Source organism: Hemibagrus wyckioides, linkage group LG22, assembly GCF_019097595.1.
Source record: "Hemibagrus wyckioides isolate EC202008001 linkage group LG22, SWU_Hwy_1.0, whole genome shotgun sequence".
Taxonomy (NCBI): Eukaryota; Metazoa; Chordata; class Actinopteri; order Siluriformes; family Bagridae; genus Hemibagrus; species Hemibagrus wyckioides.
The window spans coordinates 9,202,130-9,226,554 of record NC_080731.1 but is presented as its reverse complement, the minus strand read 5'-3'; the positions used below and the strand labels follow the sequence as shown (position 1 = coordinate 9,226,554).

At 38.4% G+C, this 24,425-nt stretch overlaps 1 protein-coding gene across 1 annotated transcript in view; it reads left to right on the top strand.

Annotated features, from left to right (window-relative positions):
* The first annotated feature begins 1,330 nt into the window (after window positions 1-1,330).
* smarca2 (SWI/SNF related, matrix associated, actin dependent regulator of chromatin, subfamily a, member 2) overlaps window positions 1,331-24,425 on the top strand; it is a 36,710-nt gene continuing 13,615 nt past the window's right edge. Inside the window, exons 1-24 of the mRNA XM_058374944.1 lie at window positions 1,331-1,479; window positions 3,927-4,176; window positions 4,270-4,399; window positions 5,659-5,997; window positions 6,685-6,783; window positions 8,438-8,726; window positions 10,124-10,250; window positions 12,286-12,459; window positions 12,858-13,031; window positions 13,123-13,293; window positions 14,222-14,272; window positions 14,362-14,492; window positions 14,805-14,862; window positions 15,101-15,201; window positions 15,439-15,586; window positions 17,371-17,534; window positions 21,584-21,650; window positions 22,473-22,583; window positions 22,679-22,921; window positions 23,356-23,469; window positions 23,578-23,685; window positions 23,766-23,852; window positions 23,983-24,029; window positions 24,207-24,373. Coding sequence (XP_058230927.1) covers window positions 3,949-4,176; window positions 4,270-4,399; window positions 5,659-5,997; window positions 6,685-6,783; window positions 8,438-8,726; window positions 10,124-10,250; window positions 12,286-12,459; window positions 12,858-13,031; window positions 13,123-13,293; window positions 14,222-14,272; window positions 14,362-14,492; window positions 14,805-14,862; window positions 15,101-15,201; window positions 15,439-15,586; window positions 17,371-17,534; window positions 21,584-21,650; window positions 22,473-22,583; window positions 22,679-22,921; window positions 23,356-23,469; window positions 23,578-23,685; window positions 23,766-23,852; window positions 23,983-24,029; window positions 24,207-24,373 — 3,328 coding nt within the window. The 5' untranslated portion in view covers window positions 1,331-1,479; window positions 3,927-3,948. The remainder of the gene's footprint in view (window positions 1,480-3,926; window positions 4,177-4,269; window positions 4,400-5,658; window positions 5,998-6,684; window positions 6,784-8,437; window positions 8,727-10,123; window positions 10,251-12,285; window positions 12,460-12,857; window positions 13,032-13,122; window positions 13,294-14,221; window positions 14,273-14,361; window positions 14,493-14,804; window positions 14,863-15,100; window positions 15,202-15,438; window positions 15,587-17,370; window positions 17,535-21,583; window positions 21,651-22,472; window positions 22,584-22,678; window positions 22,922-23,355; window positions 23,470-23,577; window positions 23,686-23,765; window positions 23,853-23,982; window positions 24,030-24,206; window positions 24,374-24,425) is intronic.

Below are 24,425 nucleotides of genomic sequence, written 5' to 3'. Positions count from 1 at the left end.
TTTTTAAGCTAAAGCTTTCCTGCACTTTGCATTATGTCATTTTGTATTTTAATATGATGCATGGATCGGTGAAAAAAAAAAAGCTTTAGTATTATATAATAGTATTATTATAATACCAATGTTTAAGCATTCAAAGTCAATTTTTTTTAACATTTAGACCAAATGTGCTATCAATAAATGTGTCTGTTGATCTATTTACTGACATTAATGGAAGTCTACACGAGCCGTCTCCATGCTGATTTGTTAGACAGTGTCGCCACCGTGTGGCGGAAACAGGGTAATTCACAAAAACTCAGGTTTATCTACAAAAATTACAATATTTATAAAGAAAATATTCTGTGCATGAGCAAAATTAACAAATTAATTCTATAAAAATTCATTCAATTAAAATCAATAATTAAAACAAAATAATTCAATAAAAATCTCCAGACATGAAGTGATAAAATATTCCTGCACAAAATTTAGTCATCTTAAATTTATATCTATTCGCCTATGAGCTATTTCTTAGGTAGCACTATATCAATTAGCATTAAAATTTTTTTTAGTAATCTTGATAATATTATAAGTCACGTATATCAGTTCCAACGGGGGATGTGGTAGCTCAGTGGTTGAGGTGTTGGACTACTGCTCGTAAGGTTGTGAGTTTGATTTGCCACTGCTGGGCCCCTGAGTACGGCCCTTGACCCTCAGTCGTATAAAATGAGATAAAATGTAAGTCGCTGTGGATAAGGGTGTCTTGCCAAATGCCAGAATTGTGAACGTACGCTTAATGTCATTTCTTTTCATGTGCATTTCATTTATTGCAACCTTTGCAGTTTATTTTTGTTCATCTTATAAAGCCTAAGGAAGCCATTTTCAAAGGAAATGTTCATGCGCTCATGCAATGGCCATATAGTGGGCCTGTATTAGTACTTGAATTGATTTTAGGTTTATTTATGGTGTCGGTAAGTAAGAAAAAGAAAATAATACATCCCTAGCATAGTGATATATTAGTAATATGAACTTCACAACTACTTGTGTTATGTTTAAAACTATTAAACACACACACAGCACGCGCAGCATACTATGTATTGAACCTATGTAGTGAGGCAGTGTAGTTTATGCTCGTGCTGTCTATCGCGTATATATTATATCTTGGAATAAATAACTAGTAAATACAACTGTGTGACAAATGTGTATCATTCAAACGCTGGGAAATGTGTCGCCTGTGAATTCCAGCACTTTCGGCGAAAGTGTCTGTCCATGAGAATAACAATCCCGCCCCCCAAAACACGCGAACCGTGTGATTGATGTGCGTTTCGACCAATCACAGAGCAGGGCAACCGTGTATTTCCTGCTCTGTTACCAAATCAGAAATAGAAACATATCAAAAAAATAAAAAAAACAATAAAACCACAATATGTCAAAAAAAAAAGGAAGGGTATGAACTCATATTTCTGAAGCTGAAATAATGCACCAGATTCAGTTGGTTCTCTGAAGGTAAACGAGTCTTATGCTCTTTTATTCATCGGTAATAGGAAAGGGTAAGGGGAGGGGGAGAGAGAAAAAGTGCGCATAGGAAGCTAGTCAGCTCTGAGGCTTGCATGCTAGCATAACTGTACACTAGCATTAGCTTGGTGCTACTTCTGGTAATGGTGTGGTGTAGCTAGCAACGTCTGCATGTGAACTTCTTCAACCGAGGATCTGGCCTTTTCGTTATACACCTAGAAAGAAAGCTGTTATATTTTTAATACCCGTGGCCTGTTTTATATTTTTTTGAAGGGGTTCGGATATATTTGTGCACGTGCAGAGCTAACGTTTTTGGAAACTTTTTTTTGTTTTGTTTTTCTGCCAGATTTAACCAAAGTGCAATGGCGTGAAAGAGAGAGAGAGAGAGAGAGAGAGAGAGAGAGAGTGGGGCGGGGAAGCCATGTTCAACTCTGTCCGAAAATATAGAATAATACTCCACTAATTCTCCACTAGAGTTAGAAGTTAGAGAAATTAGTTTTAAGGATATGTATATCTATATCTATATGTTTCTACTGTTCCCCCTAAAAGTTTCCGTTAACGTGGGTGTTTTGTTTTGGTTACAGCAAAACAACAACAACAACAACTCCTTTGGGACATTTATACAGTTTCATCTTCCATACATAAGCTTTTGTGTGACTAGGATATTTATTATACGTTAAAACATTTTTAATGCACACTAAAAAAAAACAAGGATTTTATCCTGTGAAACGTCAGCTTTAATGTAATGTCTTTCAATGTGACCTTAAGCCCTGGTGTGATGCTCAACATTGCTGTCCAGCAAAAGCAGTGTGTGGACATTGTAATGTCCATTTCATGCTAAATTAAGTCGAGGCAATATTGGATCTCTCAGCACTGGTTCTCATAAGTGAGAGTCAAATCTGTCATTTATCTATTTAAGATAAACTTTATTGATCCCACAGTGACAAATTCAATTGACAGGTAACGTGCAGGTTTTTAACCTAAAGAAAGACAGAAAAATGATGTAAAAAAAATTATTAAAAGAAAATAAATAAATAAATAAATAAATATTGCACAATACTTAGGAATAATACAAATAATAATAAACTAAACTAATAGCAATACAAATAGGAAAAGAAAGTAAAAATAAAATAAAATGGTACAATATTGCACATCACTGTAATGCAATGTTAATTACAGTGGAATTAATCACAAACCTCCATTATAACCCACCAAATTATATTCATTATTGATTATATTATTTTTTCTGTTATTGACCGCTTTTTGTTTAACTTTAATCCAGAAGTCAGTAAACTTAAAAGTTAACTTGCATCTATTAAGTTTAGTCTTGTAAACATTTCAGGGATAGTAGGTTACAGAGTCTTATTAAATAGATGAAATATTATTTACTGTATTTAAATAATGTTCATTAAGCTCATAAGTCTGTACTAAGGGATTTATTTTTGTAATTTCTTGTGTTTTTTTTTATTATTATTATTAGTATTACTAGTGGTGTAATGATCTACTTAAGTAAGTTAAGTAGCCTTTAATTTTGTCACATATACATTACTGCACCATTGGGGTCAGCGCGCAGGGTTAGACATGATGCGGCACCCCTGAAGCAGCTTAACGGTGGTAGTCTGGTGGTGATCTTCCAGTCAACGATCCAGAGCTTTAACCACTTGAGCCACCACCATCGATATTAATCAATGCAACAGTCAAAAATCAATTAATAATAATTGATTATTATTGAAACTTATTATTTATTATTCATAATTATTATTGAAACCAAAATGAAAAGATCCCCATAGATCAGACTTTTTTGTCCAGCTCATCCCACAGATTCTTGGTTGGTTCAGGTCTGGAGAATTTGGAGGCCACTTTGAACATCCACTTGAATGCCAGGACCTAAGGTTTCCCAGCAGAACATCGTGCATCACACTGCTACATTAGTGGGTCAGAATGGGCACTCGACCCGGTCTGTGGCTACACAGCGTCATGTACAGTACGATGTGATGCACACTTTTCTATTAAAACCAGCATTAACCTTTTCAGGAATTTGTGCTACAGTAGCTGTTGTGTAGGATCAGACCAGACAGGTTAGCTTTCATTCCCCATTCACATCAAGGCACCATGACCTTGGGTGCTTATGTCCAGTCACTCCGAATCTTATCCTTGTTCACTTTTTCCTGCTTCCAACACTTTAACAACTGGCTGTTCACTTGCTGCCTAATATATCTCACCCGTTGACGTGTATCAATGTAACTAGATTGTGAATGTTATTCACTTGACCTTTGAATGGGTTTAATGTTATGGCTGATTAGTGTATGTCCTAGCCACTATGAGTATAATCAAAAGAGGACAGAAATGACTGAATAGGGTGATGCCAGTTTTACAAAACGGATGTGTGAATAACATGTATCTTTCTTTTAATGCCTATAATATATATATTTTTTCAGTCCATAGCTTTACACCCGACAAATGTCCACCCCAACTGATCCCTCAGTTGGAATGTCCCACCCTGGTCCCTCCCCTGGTGCTGGCCTTTCCCCTGGGCCCATTTTAGGCCCCAGTCCTGGACCAGGCCCCTCTCCAGGCTCTGTCCACAGCATGATGGGCCCGAGCCCAGGACCTCCCAGTGTACCTCACAGCATGCAGAGCCAGGGGTCAGGAGACTATTCTCAGGAGGGCATGCATCCGATGCACAAGGTAGGCAGATTACAGAGGCGAGTCTTAAGATTAATTTTTGAATAGTCATAAGAAGAAAATATATCTTAGCTCTCTTTATTTTCCGACTTTCAGCCCCTGGAAGGAATGCATGAGAAGGGCATGGGAGAGGAAATGCACTATGGGCAGATCAAAGGTGTTGGCATGAGATCCCTGCATAGTGGCATGGGCCCACCACAGAGTCCAATGGATCAGCACAGCCAAGGTTTGTTTTAGTGGCAATGTACACTCACCAGCAACATTAATTGGAAACCTGTAACCCCTGATCATTAATCTAATCAACCAATAATGTAGCAGACAACTGCAGTTCTAGAGCTTCATTTAACTGACCTGACTAAACTGTGGCATGGTTGCAGTGATAGACAGCATCTACAACAGAAGATCACATCAGGTTCAGCATGACCATAAATCTGAGGCTACATTAGACACTGGCTCACCAAAACTGGACAGTTATAGTTATAGTAACATAACCCACTTAATGAACGTCTCAATCCACTTAATACATTTCTCACCCTTGTAACTACAAATTAAGTAGTTCCCTATTAGTTTATTTTAATTTCATCAAGTATTTATCAGACCATGGATGAGTTAACATTGTTGAAGTCCAGGTTATGTGCCTAGAACTATGGGAAGTATTATATTCTGTGAGCAAAAATGATTAATAATCAGTTTAATTGAATTGTAAGTTGTTTTCTAATATTTATGTGTCACTGAGGGAGTCAGATGTAACACTGTGTAGTCGATGTGACTATGAGAAAGACGAAGAAATTACACCTCAACACGATCATATGCAGCTCGATTGTTAATTGGGGACATATCATATGGTCTTTGATCACTGAAAGTGTGCTCTTAATATTCTGCATTTTATAGATGTATTTGTTCAGTAGTCAGTCATGTGGTGCTACTAGCTAAACACCACTGCAAATAAATATTGTCATTTAATTACGGTTGTGTCAAGTGACCTTGCAGAGAATCCGCTTATCACACAGCGAGAGTGTGAAGTTTAAATAAAGCTTCACCAAGACGAGGTGCTGTCTTACAACACACACAGGTTTATATCACACCGGATTTTCTTCAGGTTTTTTTTTCCATTAGCAAACAAGGTCATTGTTTAAAATTTATGAAGCATAATTTCTGATGTATTTGTGCAATATTGGGTATATCTGACCTCACATCAGTGTCCTTCAAGGAAAGTATACCTTGGCCGCCACCTTTCAAACATACTACCTAAAATTCATTATTCTTATTTCATTGCTTTGGGGCCTTTTTGAGTAGTTTATTTTGTTAATCAGTAGATATTTAGTATAATATCAAATGTATTTAAAGTATTCTTTAGTGACACTTCTAAAGCAACGTTTACGAGCAATACTCTTAGCAGTAATACCTGTAATATTGACCTCATCATGACAATCAAATCGTTTCAAAAGCTAATTTCTTTCCAAATATGCTACTTCTATTTTCAAGGATACATGTCACCTCACCCTTCCCCAATGGGCTCCGTACCTGAGCATGTATCAAGCCCCATGTCTGGAGGGGGTCCTACACCACCACAGATGTCCCAGGCTCAGTCAGGTCCCATGATGCCAATGGAGAATCAGGCGATGGCACAGCAAGGCCGTAGCCACTCAGCCTTCAGCCCTGTTCAACTGCAGCAGCTCCGTGCTCAGATACTGGCTTACAAGATCCTGGGTCGGGGACAGCCCCTGCCTGAGAACCTGCAACTGGCTGTGCAGGGCAAGAGGGGCCTTCCCACAATGCAGCAGCAGCAGCCTGTTAACACTGGACCTTACAACAGGCCTCCAGGTGTGTACTGGGATTGCTGGGAGTACAGATGTGTATTAACTTATTTTATACGACTTCAGTTATATTATAAAATCCAAATGAAATGAGTTATTACAGTCTACAGATTTTCTCAACCTTTCTCTATCATTTGACAAATTAAATCACCATCATAACAAATCAAATTATTATTTTTAAATTTCAAATCAACAAAAAATGCAGCATCTTAAATTAATTGGAACTTTTCTTAATTTATTAGCAATAATAAATCACTCATTACACTGTTTTCTGTTTTCAATATTTCTAACCAGCAGGTAAACTGAGCAGATTTTGGAGCACACCAAAGTCCAATGTCCTTAAAAAACTGAATATTATAAATTTATTAATTTTTTTGGTCAAGCTCAGGGCCTCTCTGTATTGATTAGCATGATCTAATCCAATTAGTTGTGGTATAAGATGCGTATAATGCAGTTTAATTGTATTTCATGGGATTCATTCGGCTGTATAAATCCAAGCATGCTGCATTAAATATCCATCGCATTACCTGGAGATTTGTGAGTTATATTCGAGTAATCTTTTTTTTTGTCCAAAATGCTAAAAAAAAGTAACCTAACCTACTGTTAGTGGTAGTATTGTGTACTTTGCTTCACTTAAATAGTCATTTACTTCTTACATTTACTTTTCCTTTCTTTGTTTGTGTTGTGTTCACAGGTATGTCTGTTCCCCACGGAAGCCCTGCATCTGGCCCATGTTCCACTCCAGGCATGCAGACACATGCTCCAAGTACCGGGCCAAAACCGTGGGCAGAAGGTAAATCTGGGAGTCTTACACACACTTCCTTTGAACTGAGACTTTCCCCTCCCACTGGAATTCTCTTTGTTTATCGCATGGTGTCTTAGAAGGTGCCAATGCTGATGCTATTCTGAACAATCCTTGTTGTAAAATGCATGCAGTGCTTTTAACCTGCTTCCTTTATCTTTGCAATAGTTTTAAGAAACTTGTAATATCTGACCAAACCTCTAGCCGGTCTCCTGAAATAGGATTAAAGGTTTCAGTGCCAGTCAAATGATGAAGTAGCTTCAAGTCAAAATACTAGATGCTTCTGACCGTCTCAGTACCAACACTTAATTCAGATCATGGTCTTGAGATCTCCAGTGGTCCCCAAAGTGAACTTTGTACCAGCCCCAAGCAACATTTAAGGGACACACACCTTCATTCTGTGATGATACAGTATAAGATACAATGTACAAACAGCTATAGCCCCGTTGATGCAAAGTACAAAAGAAATCTTTAACCTAGAGCAGGGGTCATCAACTGATGAAACACAATCTAGATATAGACCTTGGAAGTATTTCAAAAGACCAAACTGTGTACATGAAAACCTATCAAAATATGTAGCAAAGCTGATAGAGACAGGAAAAAAAACTGATGGTATTTAAGTGTTCTCTAAACATGAACCAGCTTTGCTTCTGTAGCAGATCCTCTGTTGTTTCTTATTTGAACATTAATGGAAAACATTTAGCTGCACATTGGACATTGGGTCAGAAAGGGGAGGGTTTTCACAGAGTTGTCTCTTCTCTAGAGCTGTTTCCTTTTGCTTAGCCTTTCTGGTTAGTGAACTCTTGACAGGCCATTTTAAAAAAATGTTGACAATGAAAGTGTTTAAAGACAAATGGATGTCTATATATATGGCACAAGTTGATTATCACTATGAAACAAAACATAACTATGTCTTGTTTAGAGGCAGAAATTGGTTAAAATTGCAAGATAAGTCTAAATTGCCATTCAATCATGATAGCTGATTATGTTTATAAGTTTATAACGTTAATTGAATTATCCTGGACAAGAGACTAATGGTGGTTTGTAAATGTGCTAAAGAAGACTAGTCAGTATCAGCAATAGCAATATCAAAATCAAATCCATAAACACTAAATGCAAAGGCATTCAGACAAATGAGAATAGTAACAAAAGACAGTCAGATGGAAAATACTGTAAGCACAGGGAACAGACTTCTGTTACTAAGGAGTCATGACACTGAAAGAGCAACATCTTTCCTTATGAACATCATGAAAAAGGAATTTAGATTATGCATTCAAGTTGCATTTTAAGGTGCCTTTTGGCAACATAAAAGTGAGGCTTTCTTTTTGCTGGTCTTTTGTAGAAGCCAGATTGTTGGAGTGCTGCAGAAATTGTTGTCCTTCTAGGAGGAGCACCCACCTCTACCTCTCAGTTAAACTGAGCTTTGGGTTTTTGCTCACCTCTCTGACTAAAGCACTTCCCATTTCTTAGTGCTCTTGTGTGACCAGGTCTAGGAAGATCTCTAAGTTTCATTTTGGGATTTTCAAAGCAAAGCATCATTAGATCTGTGCCTATACATAATCCAGTTTTGGAGACCTTTGGATCATTCCTTTGAAAGTACATGTTTTCATGAATTTTCTAACAGCTCTTTCATTCCTGATTTTAGGTCAAGCCACTGAGGCCTGTAGCAGCTCCCAGAAGCTCTCTGTGCCAGCCCCTAGTGGCAGGCCATCTCCTGCTCCTCCTCAGGCACCCACAGCTGCCCAGCCCATGCCCAGTACATCTCTCACACCACAGACCCAATCTCAACCCCAAGCCCAGCAGCCCCAGCAGCAACAGGGTCCTGGACAGACATCGCTCCTTATCCAGCTCCAGCAGAAGCAGAACCGCATCACACCCATTCAGAAACCACAGGGCCTGGACCCAGTGGAGCTTCTGCAGGAGCGCGAGTACAGGTACAAAATACACACCCTACAATACCATGGCTGTTGTAGGTTAGTTCATTTAATTCTCCAACCATTAAAAAGTGTTTTTATTTCTTGAACACGAACTGTAATTATTATTTTCAGCCTTTTAAAATGACACTGCCTGTGACTCTCAGAACCACCATCATTCCATTCGAGCGTGAAGTGTGTCTCCATGAGTGAGAGAAGATACTGTATAAATTGTTTATGGATCATTAGATATAGACATACATTGCCACTGTGTAAGTAAAAATAATTTAGTGCCTGATGAGAAACTGATGATAAAGTGGCAAAGCTGCTTTTCTGTGTGTCAGGTTAAAGAGGAGCATTTATTAAAGTGCTGTCAACTGTAACGCCTCAGCGAGCTTTTAATCTCACTCGTACAACAGGCAGCCAGCTCAGATTCTAACAAAATATCGAGCAAATTGACCTAACAGAGTGTTCAACAAAACAGTCAAAGGCTCGCTGCTATTAATTTCAGGGATGCAAGGACTGTAGTGGTAACATTTAGTGGTTAAATAATGGAAATGATGCACAAAAAATACATCTCTGTCTTTTATGTGAAAATAAATAACAAGGATTTCTGCTGTCGATCCAGTGATTGTATTATCCAGTGGCTTGTGAAGCAGAAGGTGTACGATCACAGGGGGTGACAACAGGAAAGGAGGCAGATGGCCTAATAGTCGTATTAGTGTAAAAAGGAGGTGTAGACATAGCCACTCTGCAACTTTCCTATTTTTCTTCTACAAACCTGTTTGACACAGAACATGCAAATTTTTCTGTATTTATGATGTAAAGCAGCTAGACAAGCAGTCAAACCAAAAGTCAAATTATGTGATATTTTCTGTACACTGAAATTATTCAATACTTCATATTGAGACAGTCTGACATATTTTGGCATGGCTCTTATGCCTCAATAAACCCAATTTTTGAAATAGGTAGAAGGGAGAAATTTGTTTTGAGCATTTCACTCAAGTGTAGCATTAAATGTCACCACCAAACTCACACACACACACACACACACCCACACACAGAGGCAACATTATTGCCAGTACAAACTATAAAACCTGTATGTAAAGAGCTTCAGTTAATGTACACATCAAGCATTAGAGGAAGATCTCAATGACTTTACCGTTGCAAGTTTTATCTTTAGCTTTCCAGTTTCAGTGACCCAGCCTCTGATATTGAGGAGCAGACAGACCAGGGGAATCAAAATTCTAAAAGCATTTGATTTTTCCAAACATCAGGGAGATGAGAAGTCTTGATATAGGTTTTGGTTGATTACAATTGATGACCTAAATCGTTGTCTGAGAGGCAGTGAAATCTGTGTGTTTGTTTTGTGCATTTCATTACAAGACCTTAAACTGTATTTTTTTTTTTCTTAAAAGGTTGCAGGCCAGGATTGCTCACAGAATTCAAGAGCTGGAGAATTTGCCTGGTTCTTTGCCTCATGACCTAAGAACTAAAGCAACGGTTGAGCTGAAGGCCTTAAGGCTACTCAATTTTCAACGGCAGGTAAAGAACATATGAAAGAAACCTCTATGGTGTCATTAGGACTTTTTAACCAATTCTGGCCAGTTAAATGGTGATAATTGTGTACAGCGAAGTGTTTGGAATACTCTTATGTGACTAAACAAACTGTAAAAGTGCCAGCCAGGCCAGCAGGAGGGACTGAGGGATGAACGGACTAGAACACTACATAATAATTTATTTAAAATCATCCCAGCATAGTTTGTATTGTCACATATTCATAATTACTTAATATATGTTCATAAGATAAGTATTCTAGTATATTGTGATGTTTTGCCAGCTGCATTTTCCTTCATTCAGAAGGCTTGATCTCTGGGTAAGTTGTTTTGGGACACTTAATCTTACAATGAAGCACTCCTTAAGAACAATATAAGAGAGGGAAATCAGGTAATCACGATTTTTGTTGGGCTAGTGTGGTTGCTGGACTGTTTTTTTCCCCCACTGTTATTTCAGGCTCGCTCATTAGGGATAAGTTATATATATATTCTATATATTTGTATTTTTGTAAAGCTGCTTTGAGACAATGTCCATTGTTAAAAGAGCTATACAGATAAAATTGAATTGAATTGAACTGTTGCCGGGGTTGGTAATCCCAAACATTTTATATTTTTACCAGAGATAAAATGTGATTGGTGCATTGGAGGCTGAATCCCATAAATCCCACCCCTGCAATAAAACAAGCCAAATTACGGTATCTGAAAAAACCTGAAACAGTCAAAAGCCACACCATTTTTTTCAGTTTTTCTCAGTAATTTTGAATCTGTGTTTGCAAGGCCATCTTGTCAGTCCATCTGGTATCTTCCATCTATTTGAATGAGGTTTCATTCCCCACTCGAGTAGATAGGGGCCTGGTCACTGACTGACATTAACCACCTAGAGCTTTGCCAGGATAGCTGCCTAGTGGACAGATACTTCAGGGTCAAATTAATTCCCTGTATTCTGGTAATATTTCAGGGAAATTTACATAAGTGGCTTTGCCGAGGATGTTCTGTTTCTCCCAGATATAAACACACAAATAAAAATTAAATAAAAAAAAAATCCCCACAAATCTTTATTTGTAGTAATTAGAGTTTCAATGTAGTAATTAGAGTTGAAACGGTAAAGCCTTTGCACTGAATTGCAAATGGCTGGTTCTTAGTGGTGAAGAAGAAGAAGAAGTCATTTTTATTTGTCACATATACATTACAGCACAGTGAAATTCATTTCTTCGCTTGTCCCAGGATTAGGAAGTTGAGGTCAGAGCACAGGGTTGGCCATGAGACAGCACCCCTGATGTAACGAGGGTTAAAGGCAATGGTGGCAGCTTGGCAGTGCTGGGGCTTGAATCCCCAACCTTCTGATCAGAGAGCCTTTACCGTTTAAGCCACTGCTGCCCCAGTATAGTGTGAAGAGAAAAATTAGGAACTTGATGGTATTTTCACATTGAAAGCATTGAATGAAATAGTACAGGTTAATCAACAGTTGAAAGAAAGATGGCCTCATGTGAGAATAATAAGAATTCAGCAGTCCATGATAAGAAACTGACTAAAGGCCTTGGCCAGTTTTATACACTGTTTGCACTATTGTAAATAAAAAAAATTCTTAGAAAATAATGAACCCAACATATTCATTTTAATGGCTAAGCTTCTCTGTGAATCTGTTTGTGACTTTAATTACAATGTTTTAACTACTCTCTAAACTTGGTCTAACTGTTGTTTCCTATTTGGAGACAACGGTATCAAATGCCGGCTCTTTCCCTCTCTCTAATTGCTGTGTGCTATTCTGCCTATATCACTGAAATAAACGTCACAGTCCAGCATATGAAGTGTCCCAGGATGTTCATTAGGGGGAGCTCTTACTGCATATAAACACTGCCAGTTGTAAACCACCCTATACTGTGTCTCTACCAGGTCTGAAGCACAAAATGATCACAAAATTAGAACACAGGACTTTTTTAACCTTTAAATTGGGTTTGGAACTGACCTGAAATTTACACTGATGCCAAGCATATTATTAACACCACCCTCATGTATTCCCTCAGCTGCGCCAGGACGTTGTGGCTTGTATGCGCAGAGATACCACTTTGGAGACAGCACTGAATTCGAAGGCCTACAAGCGCAGTAAGAGGCAGACACTGAGAGAGGCACGCATGACAGAGAAGCTGGAAAAGCAGCAGAAAATTGAACAGGAGAGAAAACGCCGTCAGAAACATCAGGTACTGTAGTAGATCTTCGCGCACTGATCTTACAGTGCATGAATTTCAGACTGCATGTTCTATTCAATACACTTACATCTATATACAGTTGAGTTGAACTGCAACATTGCCACACTACATGTCCCTTTATTACTACATGCAATTTCAATAAAAAAAATTTTTTCAAATGATTCAACAATTCTATTAATACACCCAGGATATGTTTTTGTAAATAATATAGTACATGAAAATAACTGCAATTAAGAGACAAGGCCTAGTGACTTGATCATAATATTGTATATAAATAAGCTTTTATTTTCTTACAGAGTTTCGTTTAGAATTAAATTAAAATTCCTTGAACCAACATCTTTTCCAGAAAACAGCACTTAATGATCATTCATATACCTGTTTATTTATAGGAATATCTTAACAGCATTCTCCAGCATGCTAAGGACTTTAAGGAGTATCACCGTTCGATCTCTGGAAAGATCCAGAAGTTGTCCAAAGCTGTGGCCACATGGCATACCAACACAGAGAGGGAGCAGAAGAAGGAGACAGAGAGAATCGAGAAAGAGAGGATGAGAAGGCTGATGGTTTGTTGGTTTGGAAACATTTATGCACACCCATATGTCCAGGGACATCTGAAGAACATCCAAGAGTTTTTTAAATATCTTTTCTCTTTAGGCAGAGGATGAAGAGGGCTACAGGAAGCTGATTGACCAGAAGAAGGACAAGCGTCTAGCCTACCTGCTCCAGCAGACCGACGAGTATGTGGCCAACCTCACTACCCTGGTCTATGAACACAAGGCTGCCCAGGCTGCCAAGGAAAAAAAGAAGAGGAAGAAGAAGAAGAAGGTGGATGATCACATGATTTAGCATTCATAAAAGACAGAATAAGTGTTGTAGATGTTGATGCATATATACACCGATCAGGCATAGCATTATGACCACCTGCCTAATATTGTGTTGGTCCCCCTTTTGCTGCCAAAACAGCCCTGGCCCATCATGCACTGTGTATTCTGACACCTTTCAATCAGAACCAGCATTAACTTTCTCAACAATTTGAGCAACAGTAGCTCGTCAGTCAGCCTTCGCTCCCCACGTGCATCAATCAGCCTTGGCCGCCCATGACCATTTTTGATAGATACTGACCACTGCACAATTTGGCCCTTGTCAAACTCGCTCAAATCCTTACACCTGCCCATTTTTCCTGCTTCTAACACGTCAACTTTGGGGACAAAATGTTCACTTGCTGTCTAATAAATCCCACCCACTAACAGGTGCCATGATGAGGAGATAATCAGTGTTATTCACTTCACCTCTCACTGCTCATAATGTTATGCCTGATCGGTGTACATTTTATGTATATGCTATAGTTACAAAATTAAAGAGTGTTTGCCAAAATACACACCAGAATAAGAGCGCTATGTTTACACCTACCAAATGAACCTTAATTTTAGCATTTATTTTTTTCTATGGTTGTTAAACATGCATGGTCTCTGGCCGACTATGAATAAAAAACTAAGAGCCCTGGCACAACATCTTCTTGACTAGGCTAGTGATCTGTCCAGCCCTGTAATATAGATAATGGCGTTACGAAAATGGCTGCTTCAGGGTTGTAAGTCATTTAATGTCATTATTGTGCATTTTCATCACTTTGAAAATGCAAATCTGAAAGCAGATGCTGTAATATACTTAAGATAATGATACTGAGTTGATGAAAGATGTTGTTACTTTGTACCTCTATGAAATGTACTTTTCTCCTGTGACTGAAATCCTTTAGAAGGAAGATGGAGATACTGAAGGGCTTGGAGCAATTGGACCGGATGGGGAGGTGAGTGAAATCCATGCAGAGACAGGCTGCTAATCAATAGTACGACAGCAGCATTAATCAGTCAGAAATACAAATGCTTATTCCCACAGCCCATTGATGAGAGCAGTCAGATGAGTGAACTTCCAGTCAAAGTCATTCAGACGGAAACAGGGAAGGTGCTACAGGGCACAGACGCTCCCAAGTCTAGCCAACTGGAGGCCTGGCTTGAGATGAATCCTGGGTAAGATTGTACTTTCCCACCACTGTGTTTTTTGGTTTTGTTAACCTAGCATTCGGTGCAATTCAGAATACAGAATTTTACTTTTGCACTACCCATCTTTTATTATGTATATATTACTTTTGTGTATGCTTTTGACTTTTATCTTCTCACCAGATTGTGTCTTTGACTGTTATTGCACAGAACTTATACGTTTGAACTGCAGAAAGCAAAGACATTGGTTATTTTATTTATTTTTTTTTTACTATAAACAAAGGAGGTTTTCATTACACAGGTCCAAGCACTTATCTGTCATGTATACCCTTCTCAATATAGTTATGAAGTGGCCCCAAGGTCAGACAGTGAAGCGAGCGGTTCAGAGTTTGAAGAGGAGGTTAGCATTCTCATTTTTCTTCCTCTCAAGTCTTAACGTTCAAATGTGCAAGTGAGTCATACACACAGGTGTACACACAAACTAGCACATTCTGTACACACACACACACACACACACACAAGCTTTGGTCAGCGAAATGATCCATTAGCCCACTTTTCAATACCTTCATTTTTTTAAAAAAAAGCACTTTGCTCTTTTTTCATCAAGCTACTGCATTTATTTCTTTTTGATTTTTCAGGATGAAGAAGAAGCGGCCTCCCGGGCAGAATCAGAAGAAAAGAAAAATTTGGATCCCAATAGTGATGAGGTGTCTGAAACAGCAGCAAAGCACATCATAGAGTATGCAGTACTTTTTTTTTATACTGAAAAGCTAGAAAAACCAAGACATATTCTTTTAAAATGGTCTGATTTTCCTTTTTTACCTACTTTGATATATCGGTTTGTTCTTTGTTCTGTGGATTACGGTGATTTGTGTGTTCATTGTATATTGAGATGAGTACAGTACAGGCCGAGCTGTAAGCCATTTTCTTCAGTTAAATAGAATGTGAGATCACGTTTCATGTTTGGCCTCTGTAGGTCTGCCAAGCAGGATGTCGATGATGAGTATAGTGTCCAGGCTGGAGAGACCAGCTCACAGTCTTACTACGGAGTAGCCCACGCTGTCATTGAGAAGGTGGAGAAGCAGTCATCTTTACTGATCAATGGCACACTCAAGCAATACCAGGTGAAATGCATGCAGAGCATTTTAACAGCTTAAAAAAACTAGTTAAATACCGGTTAAATATTGTTAGCGTCTTTTATGTGCAAGCCATTATTAAACCGTTAAATTGTTTGCAATTACATTTTATGAAAGAAATTTGTATTAAGCATACCTAGCCTTCAGCTGTACGATTCAAACATTCCAAATGAATGCTTCAGCAGATTTTAAACCAAATCTCCATTTACCAATTTGTAACATATAAATGGTTTCCATGAACAGGAATTTGTAACTCGATATTACCTAGACAAATTCAATTTCACACCAGATATAAGAGCACAGAGCCATCATAATGAATATGGTATAAGACAAGGTAGGCAGCCCAGACTATGATCATGCTGCAGCAATTTTTAATTTACACTGGGATGCAATCATGTAAGCGTCAGTGTAGGCAGAGCATACCCTTTAATTATCTCTTGTGGTCTGTTATTATGAACATATGTTGCGAATGTAACCGAGTATTCCAGTGACAAGATTATTCCTTTGCACCGTACCACGTTCACAAAGTTAGACTTTTTACTAACTTGATGGTGCATGCTGCTGTATTAGGCCTACAGGCTGACGTGTTGTTCAGATATATTTTTGCTGAGGTTTTGTATTTTGTATTTTGTCTTTTTATTCCCATATAACATTTGCAGAAAGGATTATACAGTATAGCTCCCTTTATTGCACCCTCATGAATGATTTCATGCACCCTCATGAATGATAAATTAAGGCCACAAGAGGCCTGAATTTACATTTGAAGTGGCATCAAAGTCTGCAGTCAGTCACAGGATGAACTCAAAACAATATAGATTGAACCAGGATGTGGAAATATTATAGTATTATAACAGATTTTGTTCTATATTTGAGATACAATAAGTAAATAAAAGAAGGAACACAACCATCAAACAACCAAGGGCTTTTCTGCCGTCGTGTATTTTGCTGTGGGAGCTTGCTATAATTCTCAGTAGGTACAAACAAACTTCTTTTGTAATTGCCAGCAGCATACTGAGCTGAAATGGAAAATAAATAGACAACACGGAAACTAGTTACCTTTGAATGTCGGGTCCTGGTTCTATCTTATACACGATCACACCCCTGACAGCTACAGCCTGTTTCGGGATTTATCTGTAGATTTAGAGATTATTGATTATTTTCTTTTCTTATCATCTCTTCTCTTGATTGTTTAAGTACTTCTCCGGAAATGTCAGATTTATAGGGGTACAAAAATTTTAAATAGTATTGGCAAGGCATGTTGTAGTGATAAGTAGTTCTAACAAATTCACGCATTTTAGTTAACAAAAAAGTCATCACTGGAGTTGAAGAGCAAACTTTTGATGAACTGGCAAAAAAGAAAAAAAATACGGTTTGCTTTCCATATTTTGATTTCTGTATTTTTAGCAATATATTTCTGTATTTTCTGTATATAGGAATTTCATGAAGATTGAACAAGAAAAGCTAGAAATAGTTTGTGAAAGTGATTTTGGCATGCTTCAGTTGATCTCTGCTTTGAAGTAGATGGAGCTAAACAGATAAAATATCAAATATGTATAGCTCTAATGAAAAAATAAAAAATTGTCAATAAAATACATGTATCTAAACATGTATCTAAACAGAAAATAACCATACTATGTAAGGAACTATGTATATATTAGTGTTAAATTAGAGGAGCTGACCTATAAATAAAATATTAGGGCTGAACAATATCAAATGAAGGATGTATACTGACAGTTTGGCAAACCATAACACTTGTTTGCTCTCTTGGTTAGATCCAGGGGCTGGAGTGGATGGTGTCCCTGTACAACAATAACCTAAATGGCATTTTGGCGGATGAGATGGGGCTGGGGAAGACCATCCAAACCATTGCGCTCATCACATACCTAATGGAACACAAGAGACTTAATGGTCCTTATCTGATCATCGTGCCATTGTCGTAAGTAAACATGCTGACAGACAGATGATGCGTGGCTAACACAAAAAGGCACTACAAATGAGATAATAAGGGACATAATGCAGGGCAGAGGATTAAAGTGGCATATTAAACATTAACACAGTGTTAAAGGGCAAAACAAATAACTGACACTACGTCTGTGATAAACATTATCTTCACTTCCATGATATGTTTTTCTCAAAAGTGAAAACTCCCAGGTTAAGTACTAAAAATATACTTACTGTAGTCCACCATTTCAATATTGTTAAGTTTAAATAAACGCTTGTTTTGATCAGTTTCTCATTATTTTTTATAGCAGGACTCCTCAGGAGTCTTATCTACAAAGGTCTGGTCTGGCTGCAGGCTTTCATTCCAGCCTAATAGGAGGCACACTTGATAGTTAATTGGAGACCAAGATGAACTGATTAAACAAGTGGAATCAGGTGTGGCTCCTGCCTGATAGCAATGAAAGCCTGCAGCCACACCGGCCCATGTGGATAAGATTGAAGACCCCTGATTTATAGCATCTTAAGTGAAGTGCCAATAAAAGAATGATGTTGGCCTGGCCAGGTGTCTGCAGAGAGTTCTCACTTCCTTCTGTTTTCTTCTGGCAGGTTTGAATTGGGTGGGAATTTACTGAAAAAAAAACCCCAACTCACACACTTAAAGAAACTAAAGTACTAAAAGGCTTTTTCAGAGTTCATGTAGCCTCTTCTACTTCTACTTCATGTAGCCTCTCTATAGCGGAAATTGCTATCATGTTGTATAGGCACTTCTTTTCAAAAATACTGGCACTATTCCTAATCATGGGTTTATACACTATATGGCCAAAGGTACGTGGACACCTGAGCATCACACCTATATGTCCACATTCCAAAACCATGGGTAGGACTTGACGTTAAGCATTGTCAATATTAAAACACTAAATCATCACAATATGACTAAGTCAATGGATATCAATCTGTCCAGTTAGGAAGCTTGACAAGCAAGACAACCCCCAACAAGGGAATGATTTTGTAGGTGGCTCTCTCTTGTTTTTGACTGATTTGTCTCTAGTTTTGTGTTTTGTTAGGGAACTTGTCACTACTTTTGTCATGAGGCAATACCTTGAACCCAGTTAGTTTGCACATGTAGTCCGGGTTCTCCAGGATGGCATGTCCATACGTGCTGTCGCAAGGTTTGTCTCCACAGTTTCAAGAGCATGGAGGATATGTTGGGAGACCATTACATAAAGAGAGTTGGACAGGACCCTAGAAAGACAACTAAGCAGCAGCGGGACCAGTATCTGCTCTGTTGTGCCAGGAGGACCAGGAGGAGCAATGCCAGAGCCCTACAGAGCATGTTTCTGACCAGACTGTCAGAAACAGACTTGATGAGGGTGGCGTGAGGGCCTGACATCCTTGGCTACAGCTTGGCATTTGCCAGAGTGCACCAGAATGGTCAGGTCTGCTGTTAGTGCCCTGTTCTCTTCACAGAGCAAATTCAACCTGAGCACATGTGACAGACATAAAAGAGTCCTGAAATACTGTGGGAAACATTATACTACCTGCATCATAGTTCAGTCCAGCATTTCTATATCAATAAACACCTGTCTCAAAATTACAAAACATTACATCATGTGGCAAAGTATGTGAAGGTGTTGTAAGATCAGTATTAAGATAACAGTACAGAAAGATGTTTTGACCTGGTGAAAATAGGCCTAAGTGAGCAATGTAACTTGCTAAATGCCACAATATTAATAATGTTTGCTACAGCCCCGATTGTCTTACTCATTTCTCAATCATCAGGAAACTGCTTATCCAAGTTTAAAAATATAGTCTAGCCTAGTTGATTACCTGCTAATAACTTTGTTGTCAGCCGAACTGGGATAAATCTGACACAAAACATGCAAAACACCACTCCATTGTTCTCTTCATATCACATCCAGTCAAAGTCATCCCTTCAGCAAGGGATAAGATTTCTCTTCCTTTTATTTTCATAATCTGTGTTAGACCCATGTTTTGTGTGTGTGTGCGTGCAATGTTTTACCATGCGCTTGGCTAAGCTGAGGAGGCTTGATAATCATTGCTTTTTAAAAAATGTAAAGGACATGCTTCGTTGCTGTTACCTGAGATAGAGTCAGATTAAATTCGGACTGGTCAAGCTTGTTACTAAGCAACTGCTTATTTAAACCTGCACTTTCCTGGTTTCCACTGCATCCACCAGAAGAATTTGAACTGACCATATCACAAAGGCTACTTGTCATGGAATTGGTCCCTTGTGATTATAATAGCTTCCACTGTTCTGGAAAGACTTTTTTACTAGATTTTTGTGCCCATTCAGCCACAAGAGCTTTAGTGACCATGGGCACTGATGTCACCTGAGAAGGCCTGCATAAAAATATATATATGTGTGTCTATTCTCTAAATTGCTGCCACAAATTTCACACAATCATCTAGAGTGCCTTGTATGTTCTATCATTAAGATTTCCATTAACTGGAATAGCCCCATCGTGCTACAGTGTGACAATTTCCCTGACGTGGTTTTACAAGGCAGTGTGGAAGAACTTCAGAGACCTGAGCCATGACCTCAACTCTGTTGAACACCATTTGTTGAACACCTTTGGGTGCCTGTGGTTTTAGAATGAGATATTCAAGCAAATAATGGTGTGATAGTGAGATGTTCACATACTTTAAGCCATATAATGTATTGTTAAAGCAAAACATTTTGCTTTATGTTTGACACTCAGATATTCCAGACCAGTTGTAGTAAAAGACTGAATACTCTCCACAAGATTCAAGTAAACTATGTCTAAAACATGCATACTGATTCCAAAAATGTTTTAACTTCTAAAGCCTTTGCCAAAACTTCTATATTTATATATAATTTATATTCTGAATTGTTTAAAATAGTTGGCTTTGACAATTTATGGTTAACATACACTCTTTGGACAAATTGAAAGCAAATCTCTAAGCCACTGAATGATTTCATAAATAATTCCTAGGTTAATTAATCTCTGTAAGAGAAAATATTAAATGATGAACTAAAATCTACATAAAAGTAAGAGGTATATTAGCTTTAAACTTTATCTTCATGGAAAATTTGTATCTTTCCTATTCAAAATTATATTTATATATATGCAGCCTTACAGCTTCAGCTCTATTTAACTAGGCTTTTAGCTAGGCTTCACTGAGACCTTTCCACATAAATAAACATATTTTATACAAGCTATTTATCTATCTATCTATCTATCTATCTATCTATCTATCTATCTATCTATCTATCTATCTATCTATCTATCTAATATATATATATATATTATTGAACTCATGTGAGAACAGCTTTCTTACTCCTCAGAAGGTACTTTTGTAATAAAATGGCTTTGGTCAGCATTCGGGTATGTATCATTTCCAGTCTGTTATAATGCTGGAGACTTGCCATACGGCAAAACCTAAGAGGCAGGCAAGCTGTGAGCAGAAACTTAAAAATAAACTCTTTATAATGGATGACAATAGAAAGCGATTCATGCTGTTATATTCAGCTGTATAAACTCAGAGAAACGGAGATGTTCACAGCATGAGAAATTTTCTGCATGGCTAAATCGACAAGCAGAAACTCCCACCCTTAATAAGTACACACTGTCCTTATCGTTTGTATCTGAACAGTTTTCCAAATGTGCAGAACAAATCTGAATCACTATGATCCAAAATGTTTTGCTAAAGCAGAAAGTGGTTGTGCTTTAAGATGGCTGATACCACACCTTTTGTAAGGGTGTGAGGTGCATTTGTTCAGTTTGATAGACATCACTGTCTGAAAGAAACAAGAACAGAATGGTTTGTGATTACGGCCCTCACTTGTTAAATACATTAGCCTTGTATTTGAATTGCAAAAAAACCCAAAAAATCCAGCAAGCAAGGAAACTTCAGGCATAAAACATGCATTGATTTATTTTGCATATGAGTGGAAAACTGAGTACATTTAATTTTTGTAAAACTATTTCATTAAGTCTAACCCCCCTGTTATACAGATCTTTTTTGAATGCATTGATTGATTATTTTTCTCTTTTCTTATAGGACTTTGTCTAACTGGGTTTATGAACTTGACAAGTGGGCACCATCCATTGTGAAAATTGCCTATAAGGTATGATTTTGCTGTAAATATAAGCTAACAGTCCAAGCATAACAAATGTCTGGCTCTCTTTTAAATGTTTGTTCGGTATGCCATTATGGGAAATGCCTTAGGCATTGCTGTGCTGAGGATGGCCTCTTCTGCCCAAAAAGGAATTTGATTGAAGCTGAAGAGATTACATCTTGTTCTTGTCTAGCTGCCTATGGATTTATAATCTCAGGCCAGGATCCCTATACCTTTGCCAAGGCCATAGCCAAGATGGCTGTGAAGCCTTCTCAATCACAAGTAATATAGGTGAAATCTCCCGATTTTCTTGCATTGTTTGTTCAGCAAATATTTGCTAACAGAGGAGAAGCAGTGAGGAGGATGAAGAGGTGCTTGCTTGCACGCTTTAAAGGAATCCCAAGAAAGATTAACATTTTGGAGCCTTCTTTCTCTGTAAAAGAAAAAGCTGCCTGCATTACCCACTTCTAAATATGTGAAGGGTTAATCCAAGAGGCACTTGGGGTCTCCACTTGGTTTCTTTTTCCTCACGTGTAACAGAAAATCTATAAATCTTCAGGCCTGGCAGTCAGGAGATTGGTGGAATGCTTAATTCCTCCTCTCTCCTGACTGCCTGTCAAACTGAAGTATTAAATTCAATAGACAACTAAATCTAGATCCTTGCTGTTATCCTAAGATTGCCAGTCTGTTACCAGAGGACTGCAGTTACTCAAGTAAAATATATGTTTATTTTTAATGAATACTTGATAGATTGTCTAATTTATCTATCTATCTATCTATCTATCTATCTATCTATCTATCTATCTATCTATCTATCTATTTTTGTGAAAGGGCATGCCATCCATGAGAAGGTCATTAGTGCCTCAACTTCGTAGCGGGAAGTTCAATGTCCTCATAACCACTTATGAGTACATCATCAAGGACAAACACATTCTAGCTAAGGTAAGAGCTTACAGTGAGTTACATACATACAGGCTGGTTTATTTTTGCTAAGGTACCTTATTCTTTATGTATTTTTTTTTTTTATTATTCTTAAGATCCGCTGGAAGTACATGATTGTGGACGAAGGTCATCGTATGAAGAACCACCACTGCAAGCTTACACAGGTTTTGAACACGCATTACGTTGCCCCACGCAGGCTTTTGCTGACCGGAACTCCTCTGCAGAACAAACTGCCTGAGCTTTGGGCTCTGCTCAACTTTCTTCTGCCCACAATCTTTAAAAGTTGCAGCACCTTTGAGCAGTGGTTCAATGCTCCATTTGCCATGACCGGAGAAAGGGTGAGATAATCTTCTGCCCGCTCAAGGATGCTACTCTTAGCTCCCTACTCTGTGTGCATGCATTTCCATTAATCATTTCAAGGGTTTTTTTTTATCCTAATAGTGCTTATTATAAGCCAGATAAAGTTTTGTATATGTAACGTAGTATATACAAACGTATTGTATATGTAGTACATAATGGTGTCGTTAATGCATTAACAGGCTGAAGGCTAGATGAAAATGAAAAAATGCATTAACCTGAAGTGATCCTGGTCTATATTTTAGTAAATTTGCTTGGTGTTTTTGGCCCTGTGATGGACTGGTGACCTGTCCAGGGTGTACCCCTGCCTTTCGCCCAATGTGCGCTGGGATAGGCTCCAGCAGACCCCCGTGACCCTGATTAGGAATAAAGCGGGTATAGACAATGGATGGATGCTTGGTGTTTTTTTTCACAGGTGGATCTAAATGAAGAGGAGACCATCCTGATCATCCGCCGTCTCCACAAAGTGCTGCGCCCTTTCTTGCTTCGTAGACTAAAAAAGGAAGTGGAGTCTCAGCTGCCTGAAAAGGTAATGGCTAACTAGATAATTAGAACCTAATTTGATCATACTAGGATCTCATCTTAATTTCTAAGTTTATTTTACTCATTTACAGCTTTCCTTAACCTTCCTTTGCAGGTGGAGTATGTGATCAAATGTGACATGTCAGCTATACAGAAAGTTCTGTATAGGCACATGCAAGGCAAAGGCATCTTGCTTACAGATGGCTCTGAGAAAGACAAGAAGGTAAGTGTAAGAAAGCACAGGAGAGTTTTCGCTTTCTGTTTGCATTCAGGAACCTTATTAAAAACCTTAATCTGCCACAGGGTAAAGGAGGGGCAAAGACTCTGATGAACACCATCATGCAGCTGAAGAAGATCTGCAACCACCCTTATATGTTCCAGCACATTGAGGTAAGTGCCAGCTGACAAACAATAGAGAAGCTGCTTTAATCTACTGCTGGAATGTAAAGTGCATCCAAATGTCTCACTCTCAGTAGGTGTCTTTAACTGTACACACTCCATTTTCTGTCTCCCCTTTCAGGAGTCTTTTGCTGAGCACTTAGGCTACCCAAATGGCATCATTAACGGGTGAGCAGTTTTTAAATTAAACCCAGTCTTCCGTAACCTCAATAACAAGCCAAAGGGATTAGTTATAACCTGATTCATATGTGGGTTACAAAACCTGTCTCTGCTTCCTACTCTGCCAATCTGCAAGTGTTCTGCTATGGGTCAAGATTTATGAGATGTTCTCTTTTTGCCCGACAGTCCAGATCTCTACCGTGCTTCAGGAAAATTTGAGCTGCTGGACCGCATCCTGCCTAAGCTGCAGGCCACCCATCACAGAGTGTTGCTCTTCTGTCAGATGACTTCCTTAATGACCATCATGGAGGACTACTTCGCCTACCGCAACTTCCTCTACCTACGTCTAGATGGTGATCAACACATTTGGTTTTACCAAACAAGCATGTTGGAGGTTGTCAAATA